Source organism: Oncorhynchus nerka, linkage group LG9b (assembly GCF_034236695.1).
Source record: "Oncorhynchus nerka isolate Pitt River linkage group LG9b, Oner_Uvic_2.0, whole genome shotgun sequence".
Lineage (NCBI taxonomy): Eukaryota > Metazoa > Chordata > Actinopteri > Salmoniformes > Salmonidae > Oncorhynchus > Oncorhynchus nerka.
The window spans coordinates 32,164,933-32,178,030 of NC_088424.1; the positions used below are offsets into that span (position 1 = coordinate 32,164,933).

The window sequence follows — 13,098 nt, forward strand, 5'->3', positions numbered from 1 at the left end:
ACTCTTCTCATATTACTCTGTAGGCTACTAACCGATACATGAGATGATAAAACTTCAAGTATCAAGCTACTTTTTCATTTTATTTAACGAGGCAAGTCAGTGTAGCAAGGTGTAGAACTAGTTTCTCATTACACATTCCAGACACGGGTACTCCTTGCTATCTTGGCATACAGTGCCTGCAGAAAGAATTCCCACCCCTTGACTTTCCCCCCACATTTTCCCTGAATTTAAAATGGATTAAATAGATATTGTGTGATTGGCCTACACACAATACCCCATAATGTCAAAGTGGAATTATGTTTTTAGACATTTTACAAATGAAAATTTGAAATGTCTTCAGTCAATAAGTATTCAACCCTTATGTTATGGCAAGCATAAATAAGTTCAGGAGTAAAAATGTGCCTAACAAATCACATAGGTTGCATGGACTCATTCGGTGTGCAATAAGTGTAACATGATTTTTGAATGACTACCTCATCTCTATACCCCACACATACAGATAATTGTAAGGTCCCTCAGTCGCGCATTGCATTTCAAACCGATTCAACCACAAAGACCAGGGAGGTTTTCCAATGCCTCAAAGAAAGGAAACTATTAGTAAACTCAGCAAAAAAAGAAACGTCCTCTCACTGTCAACTGCTTTTATTTTCAGCAAACTTAACATGGGTAAATATTTGTATGGACATAAGATTCAACAACTGAGACATAAACTGAACAAGTTCCACAGACATGTGACAAACAGAAATTGAATAATGTGTCCCTGGACAAAGGGGGGAGGGGTCAAAATCAAAAGTAACAGTCAGTATCTGGTGTGGCCACCAGCTGCATTAAGTACTGCAGTGAATCTCCTCCTCATGGAGTGCACCAGATTTGCAAGTTCTTTCTGCGAGTTGTTTCCCCACTCTTCCACCAAGACACCTGCAAGTTCCCGGACATTTCTGGGGGGAATGGCCCTAGCCCTCACCCTCCGATCCCAGACATACTCAATGGGATTGAGATCAGGGCTCTTCACTGGCCATGGCAGAATACCGACATTCCTGTCTTGCAGGAAATCACGCACAGAACGAGCAGTATGGTTGGTGGCATTGTCATGCTGGAGGGTCATGTCAGGATGAGCCTGCAGGAAGGGTACCACATGAGGGAGGAGGATGTCTTCCCTGTAACGCACAGCGTTGAGATTACCTGCAATGACAACAAGCTCAGTCCGATGATGCTGTGACACACCGCCCCAGACCAACACCTCCAAATCGATCCCGCTCCAGAGTACAGGCCTCGGTGTAACGCTCATTCCTTCAACCATAAATGCAAATCTGACCATCACCACTGGTGAGACAAAACTGTGACTCGTCAGTGAAGAGCACTTTTTGCCAGTCCTGTCTGGTCCAGGGACGGTGGGTTTGTGCCAATAGGCAACATTGTTGCCCGGTGATATCTGGTGAGGACCAGCCTTACAACAGGCCTACAAGTCCTCAGTCCAGCCTCTCTCAGCCTATTGCGGACAGTCTGAGCACTGATGGAGAGATTGTGCGTTCCTGGTGTAACTCGGGCAGATGTTGTTGCCATCCTGTACCTGTCCCGCAGGTGTGATGTTCGGATGTACCAATCCTGTGTAGGTGTTGCCACACGTGGTCTGCCACTGCGAGGAAGATCAACTGTCCGTCCTATCTCCCTGTAGCGTCTCACAGTACAGCCATTGCAATTTATTGCCCTGGCCAAATCTGCAGTCCTCATGTCTCCTTGCAGCATGCCTAAGGCACATTCACACAGATGAGCAGGGACCCTGGGCATCTTTCTTTTGGTGTTTTTCAGAGGCAGTAGAAAGGCCTCTTTAGTGTCCTAAGTGTTCATAACTGTTACCTTAATTGCCTACTGTCTGTAAGCTGTTAGTGTCTTGACTGTTCCACAGGTGCATGTTCATTAATCGTTTATGGTCCATTGAACAAGCATGGGAAACAGTGTCTAAACCCTTTACAATGAAGATCTGTGAAGTTATTTGGATTTTTGACGAATTATCTTTGAAAGACAAGGTCCTGAAAAAGGGACGTTTCTTTTTTTGCTGAGTTTAGATGGGTAAAAAAAAGCAGACATTGAATATCCCTTTGAGCATTAATTACACTTTGGGATGGTGTATCAATACACCCATTCACTACAAAGATAAAGGCGTCCTCAGTAGCCAGACTTCCTAACTCAGTTGCCAGAGAGGAAGAACACTGCTCAGGGATTTCATGGCAAGGCCAATGATGACTTTAAAACAGTTAGAGTTGAATGACTGATAGGATCAAATGGAGGACAGCTTAACATTGTAATTACTCCACAATACTAACCTAAATGACAGAGTTAAAAGAAGGAAGCCTGTACAGAATTTAAAAAATCCAAATCATACATCATGTTTGCAATAAGGAACTAAAGTAAAACTGCAAAAAATGTGGCAAAGAAATAAACTTTATGTTCTGGATATAATAACAATAACCTAAAACACAACGCCAAATATACACTGGAGTTGCTTACAAGACAACATTAAAATGTTAATGGGTGGTTACAATCTGCTTGAAAATCTATGGCAAGACTTGAAAATTGCTGTCTAGCAATGCTCAACAACCAACTTGCCAGAGCTTGAAGAATTTAAAAAAGAATAATGTGCAAATATTGTACAATCTAGGTGCAAAGCTCTTAAAGACTTACCCAGAAAGACTCACAGCTGTAATCGCTGCCAAAGGTGATTCTAACATGTATTGACTCAGGGATGTGAATACTGTATTTAATTTTCAATGCATTTGCAAAAAAATATGTTATCACTATCATTATGGGGTAGTGTGTAATTTTTTTAAATAATACATTTTGAATTCAGGCTGTAACACAAAGTGTGGAATAAGTCAATGGATATGAATACTTTCTGAATGCACTGTAACTGATTTGACAGAGAAATATCACCCAGCTAGCCTATCTCGAAACTGTGCTAGCTAGCTAGCTGCTGTCAGGTTGGCTAAACACAAGATCAACACAGGCTTTAGTCTACACATAGAACTGAATTAGCAGATCATCTTGAGATCAAGAGAAGTTAACTTCAAAACTTCTAAGTCAGGCAGGTAGCCTGGTGGGTAGGAGCGTTTGGCCAGTCACCAAAAGGTTGCTGGACCGAATCCTTGGGCTGACATGTTAAAAATCTGTCATCCTATCCCTGAGCAAGACTGTTCCACAGGTGCCGATGACGTGGATGTCGATTAAGGCAGCCCCCCGCTCCTCTCTGATTGATTACCCCTAAAAATACACATTGCAGTTGAATGCATTCAATTGTGTCAAAACTAGCTTAACTCACTGTTACTCAGCCTTGTCCCCGTTTGTTTGTTGTGATTGAAGGGGCAAAGAAACATCCACATTAAACCACAAAGACAACTATTTTGGCCTTGAGGAATGGCTGCTGTATTTCTTAATGAGCACCGGAAGTATCACAAGCGCAATCAGTGAGTGCAGTTCACCTTTAAAAATGATATGCTATTTATCCTTTAATCTATAAAATGTCTTGCACAACTAACTTAAACAAATTATCACTTTACTCATTTATTTTGGGATCCATCCCTGTAACCGTCCTTCCCTGATGATGCTCAAGTGGACAAGGACTGTCTCATTAAATACAAGCACATTTATGTCCATCACTCTCCTCGTCGCTACTCCTCCATTACCTTGGACCTTTCTCAAAAAGAGACGAGGACTGAGGACACATCACACTATTTTCCCTACTTTAAGGCCCTCCCCCTTCTTTTCATTTTTTAAAGTTTCTCCCTGCTGTTGTTGTCTTGTAGTTTTTTTTTAGTTTCTACAATTCTAAATCGACTTTGGGTCATTGAGAAGCGCTTTATAATTGTCCCATGTATTATCATTCATCTAAAAGTGCAGATTGACTCATGAAATCAATATGATTATTTATTATATAACGTTGTTTTTATGATTTTGTGGTACAAACACACATTGTTACCAGTTGTAAATAAGTTGTTATAATGAAAGTGATGAGCCATCAGTCAAACATATTCACATATCAATTCGTAGGAAAAACTTGTCAAAACGTTTCAAAATACCTTCTGTACCACAATTTCACATAGAAAGTGTTAGCGAAAAACAATGCAATTAAGTTTCTATTTGTTCCATCTGTTCTGAGACTACATTAAACTTGTGTGTGGATCCCCAGGGTATGCAGGTATCACGTATTTAGACACTGCATTCTCTGCTATGTGAGTTCTCTGATGTGACGTCATTTTGGAGCGCCGGGTGAAGCATTTCCCACACTGTGTGCACTCGTAGGGCTTCTCCCCACTGTGGACCATAGCATGTCTGATCAGGTTGCACTGCTTGGTAAAACTCCTGCCACACTGTTCACAGGTGTACGGTTTCTCTCCGGTGTGACTTCGGAGGTGTTCTTTGAGCTGGCAGAGACGCTGGAAGCTCTTCCCACAGAAGGTGCAGCTGAATCGCCTCTCGGTGGTGCCGCCTGATCTCCACTGACTCCTCATTCTCTTCACCATGTTAAAACTACTGTGACTCAGGCTGTATCCAGAGAAGGTGGAGGTGGTGGCCATGTTTGACCCTGTCATGCACTCACTCAATCTCACTGTTGCTTCTGAAGCCCTGTATTGATGCAGTCTTGGCTGTAGAGCTAAACTATTTCCTTCATTACTTGAGTTCAGCATCTCACTGCTCTGTCCCTCTGGCATCTGTTGTCTAGTCTCATCAGCCAATGTCCTGACATGTCTTTTCATGTGTGCTGCTGCACTGAACATGTTAGCATGTGGTTTCCATATAGAAGAGTGAAGCGATGGCCCTACATCATCTGTCATAGTAGGAACAGATGGCACCCCACTATGAGATGGGACCATTGAGATATTCTGAGAGTACTCTTCTGTGGAATGAAAGGAGAAATCTGGGTGACCATCAGGGTCAGTGTCTCTGCCTGGATCCACAGAGGTCCACAGCTGCCCATCAGTCTCATCCATGACAAACTGGTCAGGTCCTGCCAGGGTCATGGTCTGATCCAGCTCCTCCTCTTTCACCATCACTAGGTCTAGTGAGTCCTTGTCTGGCCGGTGCTGCTCTGTACTGAACACCTCTGTAGATGCGAGCTGGGGTGTGCCTGGTTCCTCTGGACGATCAGAATTGGGGTAATGTTCCACTGAGTCTCTGGGAGATATATTGGGTTGTGTGATGAAGTCCTCATCACAGTGCCGTTGCTCAAAGGATGGTGGTTTCCCAGGCTTGGAACCAGACTCTAAAGATTTGGGGATCAACATAAAATAAACATTACAAAAGACCCTTAACAGTTGCAAAATATGACTGCTTTAGAACTGACTGTGTGTGTATGTGCACTCCATATGCCAGAACATGAAGCACCCAACACCAATGTAGCAATTTGGAATGTGCATACCACCACACCCACACATTCTTCCATAGACAGACAGCAGTACCCCTTATGGTCACACCCACCCTCTCCAGTGATCCTGAGCTCTTCCTGAGGGTCAGTCTTCCACACATCCTCTGCTGTCTCCTCATCTTTGATCAGTATGGGTTCAGTCTCCACTCTCTGCTCCACATCAGTAGGCTGTAACAGGGACTGAGGTTATTACTCTGGAAACACCATGTCTAATGCTTTTCATACTCATGAATCACACAAAAGCGCAAAAATCTCCTGATAATCCAATATCAGAATTGATCAAGATGTTAGGTCTCTGTAATTGTTAAAGGTGATGTATCATACCTGGGGTTGAGAGTCCTCTTCAACAGCCAGCTCTTCGTCTCTGCACTGTGAGTTACTCCTCTGTTTTTTCAAAACAATCTTGACTGGATATGAAGATCTCTCTGAAGCCACGGGGTAAAAACCTGGAAAATAATTGTTTTCAGTCAAATATTAAATATTAGGCTATTCACACATTTGGGTTTTGCATATACTATCAATTTACTAGTCTGGAGATGCGACGTAAAATTTCCTTGAATTCTATATCGGGCATAAATGAGCGTCAGGATCAGGAAAGTTCTCTCACGACCTCACAAGCCAGAATGTTGAATAAAATCATATTTTAACTTGTCGTTGATCCTTGTGCTGGTAGGAAAAGCGGTACGGCAAGCGCCAAGTCTGGGAACAAAAGGCTCCTGAACAGCTTCTACCCACCAAGCCATAAGACTGCTGAATAGTTAATCAAATGGCTTCCACATATGTAGTGTATGTGTGTGTTGGAGTGTGAGTGTGGATAGAGCTGGTGCAAGAGAGTCAGTGCAAGTAGACTCTCTTGCACCAGATCTATCCACACTCACACTCCAACACACACATACACTACATCAGCTCACAAAACACACTTCATATACGCCGCTACTACTCTGTATCATTTATCCTGATTGCCAAGTCACTTTTCCCCCTACCTGCATGTACATACAGTTGAAGTCAGAAGTTTACATACACCTTAGCCAAATACATTTAAACTCAGTTTTTCACAATTCCTGACATTTAATCCTAGTAACAATTCCCTGTCTTAGGTCAGTTAGGATCACCACTTTATTTTAAGAATGTGAAATGTCAGAATAATAGTAGAGAGAATGATTAATTTCAGCTTTTATTTCATCACATTCTCAGTGGGTCAGAAGATTACATACACTTAATTAGTATTTGGTAGCATTGCCTTTAAATGGTTTAACATGGGTCAAATGTTTCGGGTAGCCTTCCACAATAAGATGGGTGAATTATGGCCTATTCCTCTTGACAGAGCTGGTGTAACTGAGTCAGGTTTGTCGGCCTCCTTGCCCACACATTTTCTATGGGATTGAGATCAGGTATTTGTGATGGCCACTCCAATACCTTGACTTTGCTGTCCTTAAGCCATTTTTCCACAACTTTGGAAGTATGCTTGGGGTCATTGTCCATTTGGAAGACCCATTTGCGACCAAGCTTTAACTTCCTGACTGATGTCTTGAGATGTTGCTTCAATAAATCCACATAATTTTCCATCCTCATGATGCCATCTATTTTGTGAAGTGCACCAGTCCCTCCTGCAGCAAAGCACCTGCACAAGCCCCTTTTCCCTCCAAACACAACGATGGTCATTATGGCCAAACAGTTCTATTTTTGTTTCATCAGACCAGAGGACATTTCTCCAGAAAGTACAAACTTTGTCCCCATGTGCGGTTGCAAATCCATAGTCTGGCTTTTTTTTAATGGCGGTTATGGAGCAGTGGCTTCTCCATGCTGAGCGGCCTTTCAGGTTATGTCGATATAGGACTAGTTTTCACTGTGGATATAGATACTTTTGTACCCTTTTCCTCCAGCATCTTTACAAGGTCCTTTGCTGTTGTTCTGGGATTGAATTGCACTTTTCACACCAAAGTACGTTAATCTCTAGGAGACACAATGAGTCTCCTTCCTGAGAAGTATGACGACTGCATGGTCCCATGGTGTTTATACTTGCATACTATTGTTTGTACAGATGAACGTGGTACCTTCAGGCGTTTGGAAATTGCTCCCATGGATGAACCAGACTTGTGGAGGTGTACAATTGTTCATGTCTAAGATCACTTTAGCACCACCCTAAAAACCCGATTCAAATTCGACACAAACCTTCAAATAGGTATGTAATGACACATTATATAAAAACTCTTTATAGTGTTTTATTTACATTTTAGAGGCGATAAGGTGATACGTTTGACAGATCAAGTGAAAAAAAGCAATTTTCCCACACAACATCTCTCCTTCTCACTATCACGCATTAGTTTCGCTTCCCCACCCGCCGTTTTTAAAAAGACCCGACGGGGCTCATTGCCTGCTTGAATTATGCAGAACAGGGCAGCGTTTAGGTCATGTAATTGATTCTGTTGGAAAGGGGATAAACTGTGCTTTACAATGGTAATGACATTACAGTTGATCTGGAAGTATTACGTTTTTGGGGCGCTAAAGTAAGGGCAATTTTACAGACCAAGGCGATGTAAGAGTTTATGTTACACCTGTTGTATTCGGCGCATGTGACAAATATAATTTGATTGTGAGACAATATCCACAGGAAAGTATAATTAAATCAACCTTTCAAAGTGCTCTCGAGTGGCGCAGCATCACTACAGACCCTGGTTCAATCCCGGGCTGTATCACAAATGGTTGTGATCGGGAGTCACATAGGGCAAAGCACAATTGGCCCAGCATCATCCTGGTTTAGGGGAGGGTTTGGTCATCATTGTAAAATAAGAATTTGTTCTTAGTATTAACTAACTTGCCTAATTAAATAAATAGTGCATTCAGATTTCTATAAACTGAAGCATGCACAAAACCATTACGGAGCTAGGCAAGTATGCATGGTGGTGTGTATGTATTTTCAAATTGTGTGCATGCTTCAGGTGATAGAAATATGAATAAACTACAAGCACTTTGAAAAGTTGATTTTATTATACTTTCCTGTGGCTCACACATATTCCTACATGCCAACGCCCCAACCGGTAAAGTAAATTTAAAAAAATTACATTCTGATTGGTAGAGATCGTGAGTCAACTTTCCTGATCCAAACGCTCATTTATGCCGGACGTTGAATCCAGTATAATTCAGACGTTCCAGGCTATACATTTACAATAAAAAGTAACACATCAACTAACAGTACCTTTTCGTCTGCGCGTCTTCTCCAGCTCGCTCTCCATAATTTGCCACTTCCTTTTCAGTACATCAATATCTCGCTGGCTTTGGGTCATTTCCAAACGTATAACAGCACAGCTATCATCTACACGTTTGTTTATTTCTGCTACTGCTGCTTTAGCCAATACCTCCATAACCGATACCAACTGCGCCTGAAAATTGCAGCTCGCCATCTTGTCCAGCCCAAATTACAGATGCGTATTTCTTGTGTGAAGTAAATACTATTCAATTTCCAAGATAACGTGCAAAAAACAAGCCGTATATGTTGATAAATGACAACAATGTAGTGAAGCGGGAGATACGCGCAATTGTTCTTCTTCTTCTGTGGTATAATGGCGTTCGCAACAATGTGATGTGCATTCCGCCACCTACTGTGCGGGTGAATAATAAAGATCCCAAAAATTGAAATATGTAAGTAAAATATGAATTAAAAAACACCAACCTGCTTTTCTGTTTTAAAAAAAAGAAGAAAAAAAAGTTCTTATCAGGTCCCTACACAGGCTCGAACGACTCCTGTTAGGGCGGGACATTTCCTAGCGACAATAGTCCTTGTAGTGTTTCTGCTGTGAAGTCTTGAAGCCCCTGCCAGTTTATTTATTACCGTAAATATCAGAGTGCAACAGCCTTTCAAAAATGTTATGAATTAGCACTGGCCAGCAAATAACAGGGTATATTCTAATTTGCATATACAGTGAAAGGTAGCCATATCTAGAAGACAAAAAAAATGCAGGTGGCACACTTGGTTATTAATGCATAATAGGCCTTCAGAAAGTATTCACAGCCCTTGACATTTTCCACATGATGCTATGTGACAGCCTGCATTTAAAATTCATTACATTTGGATTTTGTATCACTGGCATACACACAATACCCCATATTGTCAAAGTCGAATGATGTTTTTAGACATTTTTACTAATTAATTCAAAATGAAAAGCTCAATTCTCTTATGGCAAACCTAAATAAGTTCAGAAGTAAACATTTGCTTGAGTCACATAAGTTGCATGGACTCACTCTGTGTGCAATAATAGTGTTTTAACATGATTTTTGAATGACTACCTCATCTCTGTACCCCACACTTACAATTATCTGTAAGGTGCCTCAATCGAGCAGTGAATTTCAAACACAAATTCAATCACAAGACCAGGGAAGTTTTCCAATGCTTCACAAAGAAAGGCCCCTATTGGTAGATGGGTAAAATAAAATCATTCTAAAAGCAGACTGCACCTGTACATAGCCCATCCAACTACCCCATCCCCATACTGTTATTTATTTTGCTCCTTTGCACCCCAGTATCTCTACCTGCACATTCATCTTCTGCACATCTATCACTCCAGTGTTTAATTGTTTTATTGTAATTGTTTCGCCACTATGGCCTATTTATTGTCTTACCTCCCTCATCTGCTAACACTGTATATAGACTTTTTCTATTGTATTATTGACTGTATGGTTGTTTATTCCATGTGTAACTCTGTTGTTGTATGCGTCTAACTGCTTTGCTTTATCCTGGCCAGGTCGCAGTTGTAAATGAGAACTTGTTCTCAACTAGCCTACCTGGTTAAATAAAGGTGAAATAAATAAATAAAAACATTGAATATCCCTTTGAGCATGGTGAAGTTAATACTTATACTTTGGATGGTGTATCAATACACCCAGTCACTACAAAGACACAGGTGGCCTTCCTAACTCAGTTGCAAGAGGAAGGAAACAGCACAGGGATTTCACCATGAGGCCAATGGTGACTTAAAAACAGTTACAGTGGGGCAAAAAAGTATTTAGTCAGCCATCAATTGTGCAAGTTCTCCCACGTAAAAATATGAGAGGCCTGTAATTCTCATTATAGGTAAACTTCAACTATGACAGACAAAATGAGAGAAAAAAATCCAGAAAATCACATTGTAGGATTTTTAATGAATTTATTTGCAAATTATGGTGGAAAATAAGTATTTTTAAGTGGGAGAACTTGCACAATTGGTGGCTGACTAAATAATTTTTTGCCCCACTGTATAGTTTAATGGCTGTGATCGGAGAAACAGAGGACAGCATAACATTGTAGTCAGTGGTGGAAAAAGTACCTAATTGTCAACCTTGAGTCAAAGTAAACATACCTTAATAGAAAATGACTCAAGTAAAAGTGAAAGTCAACCAGTAAAATATTTAAAGTATTTGGTAATAAATATACTTAAGTATCGAAAGTAAACATATAAATAATTTGAAATTCTTTACATTAAGCAAACCAGATGGCACAATGTTCTTGTTTTTTTTAGCCAGGGGCACACTCCAACATTCAGACAACTTATAAATGAAGTGTTTGTGTTTAGTGAGTCGCAGATCAGACGCAGTAGGGATAACCAGGGTTGTTCTCTTGATAAGTGTGTGAATTGGACCATTTTCCTGTCCTGCTAAGCATTCAAAATGTAACAAGTACTTTCGGGTGTCAGAGAAAATGTATGTAGTAAAAAGTACATTATTTTCTTGAGGAATGTAGTGAAGTAAAAGTAAAAAGTTGTCAAAAATATAAATAGTAAAGATTCCCCCAAAAACAACTTAAGTGGTACTCTAAAGTATTTTTGCATAAGTACTTTACCCCACTGATTGTAGTTACTCCACAATACTAACCTAAATGACAGAGTACATTTTATATTTAACCGTTATTTTACTAGGTAAGTTGACTTCTATTTTTTTTTTATTTCACCTTTACTTAACCAGGTAGGCAAGTTGAGAACAAGTTCTCATTTACAATTGCGACCTGGCAAAGATAAAGCAAAGCAGTTTGACACATACAACAACAACACAGTTACACATGGTGTAAAACAAACATACAGTCAATAATACAGTAGAAAAATAAGTCTATATACAATGTGAGCAAATGAGGTGAGATTTGGGAGGTAAAGGCAAAAAAGGCCATGGTGGCGAAGTAAATACAATACAGCAAGTAAAACACTGGAATGGTAGATTTGCAGTGGAAGAATGTGCAAAGTAGAAAAATAGATAATGGGGTGCAAAGGAGCAAAATAAATACAGTAGGGGAAGAGGTAGTTGTTTGGACTAAATTATAGGTGGGCTATGTACAGGTGCAGTAATCTGTGAGCTGCTCTGACAGTTGGTACTTAAAGCTAGTGAGGGAGATAAGTGTTTCCAGTTTCAGAGATTTTTGTAGTTCGTTCCAGTCATTGGCAGCAGAGAACTGGAAGGAGAGGCGGCCAAAGAAAGAATTGGTTTTGGGGGTGACCAGGGAGATATACAGTACCTGCTGGAACGCGTGCTACAGGTGGGTGCTGCTATGGTGACCAGCGAGCTGAGATAAAGGGGGACTTTACCTAGCAGGGTCTTGTAGATGACCTGGAGCCAGTGGGTTTGGCGAGGAGTATGAAGCGAGGGCCAGGCAACGAGAGTGTACAGGTCGCAGTGGTGGGTAGTAGATGGGGCATTGGTGACAAAACGGAGGAACTGTGATAGACTGCATCCAATTTATTGAGTAGGGTATTGGAGGCTATTTTGTAAATGACATCGCCGAAGTCGAGGATCGGTAGGATGGTCAGATTTACAAGGGTATGTTTGGCAGCATGAGTGAAGGATGCTTTGTTGCGAAATAGGAAGCCAATTCTATATTTAACTTTGGATTGGAGATGTTTGATGTGAGTCTGGAAGGAGAGTTTACAGTCTATCCAGACACCTAGGTATTTGTAGTTGTCAACATATTCTAAGTCAGAACTGTCCAGAGTAGTGATGCTGGACGGGCGGGCAGGTGCAGGCAGCGATCGGTTGAAGAGCATGCATTTAGTTTTGAGTTTGTGTTGCAGGAAGCAAATTTCGGCTTGAAAAAGCTAGCCTTGGCTTTTCTAACTGCCTGTGTATATTGGTTTCTAACTTCCCTGAAAAGTTGCATATCACGGGGGCTGTTCAATGCTAATGCAGAACGCCATAGGATGTTTTTGTGTTGGTTAAGGGCAGTCAGGTCTGGAGAGAACCAATGGCTATATCTGTTTCTGGTTCTAAATGTCTTGAATGGGGCGTGCTTATTTAAGATGGTGAGGAAGGCATTTAAAAAAAAAAAACAGGCATCTTCTACTGACAGGGTGAGGTCAATATCCTTCCAGGATACCCAGGCCAGGTCTATTAGAAAGGCCTGCTCGCTGAAGTGTTTGACAGTGATGAGTGGAGGTAATTGACCACTGACCCATTACGGATGCAGGCAATGAGGCAGTGATCTTGGTTGAAAACAGCAGAGGTGTATTTAGAGGGCAATTTGGTTAGGATGATATCTATGAGGGTGCCCGTGTTTAAGGCTTTGGGGTGGTACCTGGTAGGTTCATTGATAATTTGTGTCAGATTGAGGGCATCAAGCTTAGATTGTAGGATGGCTGGGGTGTTAAGCATGTTCCAGTATAGGTCACCTAGGTCACTAGCAGCACGAGCTCTGAAGATAGATGGGGGGCAATCAGTTCACATAT

At 41.2% G+C, this 13,098-nt stretch overlaps 1 protein-coding gene across 1 annotated transcript; it reads right to left on the minus strand.

The window, feature by feature from the left end:
• Window positions 1–626: 626 nt before the first annotated feature.
• On the minus strand, window positions 627–9,173 carry LOC115114632 (zinc finger protein 263-like). Its single transcript, XM_029643043.2, has 4 exons — window positions 8,616–9,173; window positions 5,744–5,865; window positions 5,473–5,587; window positions 627–5,257 (listed from the first exon to the last, which is right to left on the minus strand). The coding sequence occupies exons 1-4, from the start codon at window positions 8,818–8,820 to the stop codon at window positions 4,155–4,157; spliced, it is 1,545 nt and encodes a 514-aa protein (XP_029498903.1). The 5' UTR covers window positions 8,821–9,173; the 3' UTR covers window positions 627–4,154.
• Between the last annotated feature and the right edge of the window lie 3,925 nt (window positions 9,174–13,098).

What these genes read in the sequence shown, in the direction of transcription:
- LOC115114632 (XM_029643043.2), bottom strand. Translation starts at nt 8,820, where the DNA reads ATGGCGAGCTGCAATTTTCAGGCGCAGTTGGTATCGGTTATGGAGGTA. An exon ending in GAAGACGCGCAGACGAAAAG is followed by an intron (nt 5,866 to 8,615) that starts GTACTGTTAGTT and finishes ATTATTTTCCAG; the next exon opens with GTTTTTACCCCGTGGCTTCA. An exon ending in AAGAGGACTCTCAACCCCAG is followed by an intron (nt 5,588 to 5,743) that starts GTATGATACATC and finishes TCCCTGTTACAG; the next exon opens with CCTACTGATGTGGAGCAGAG.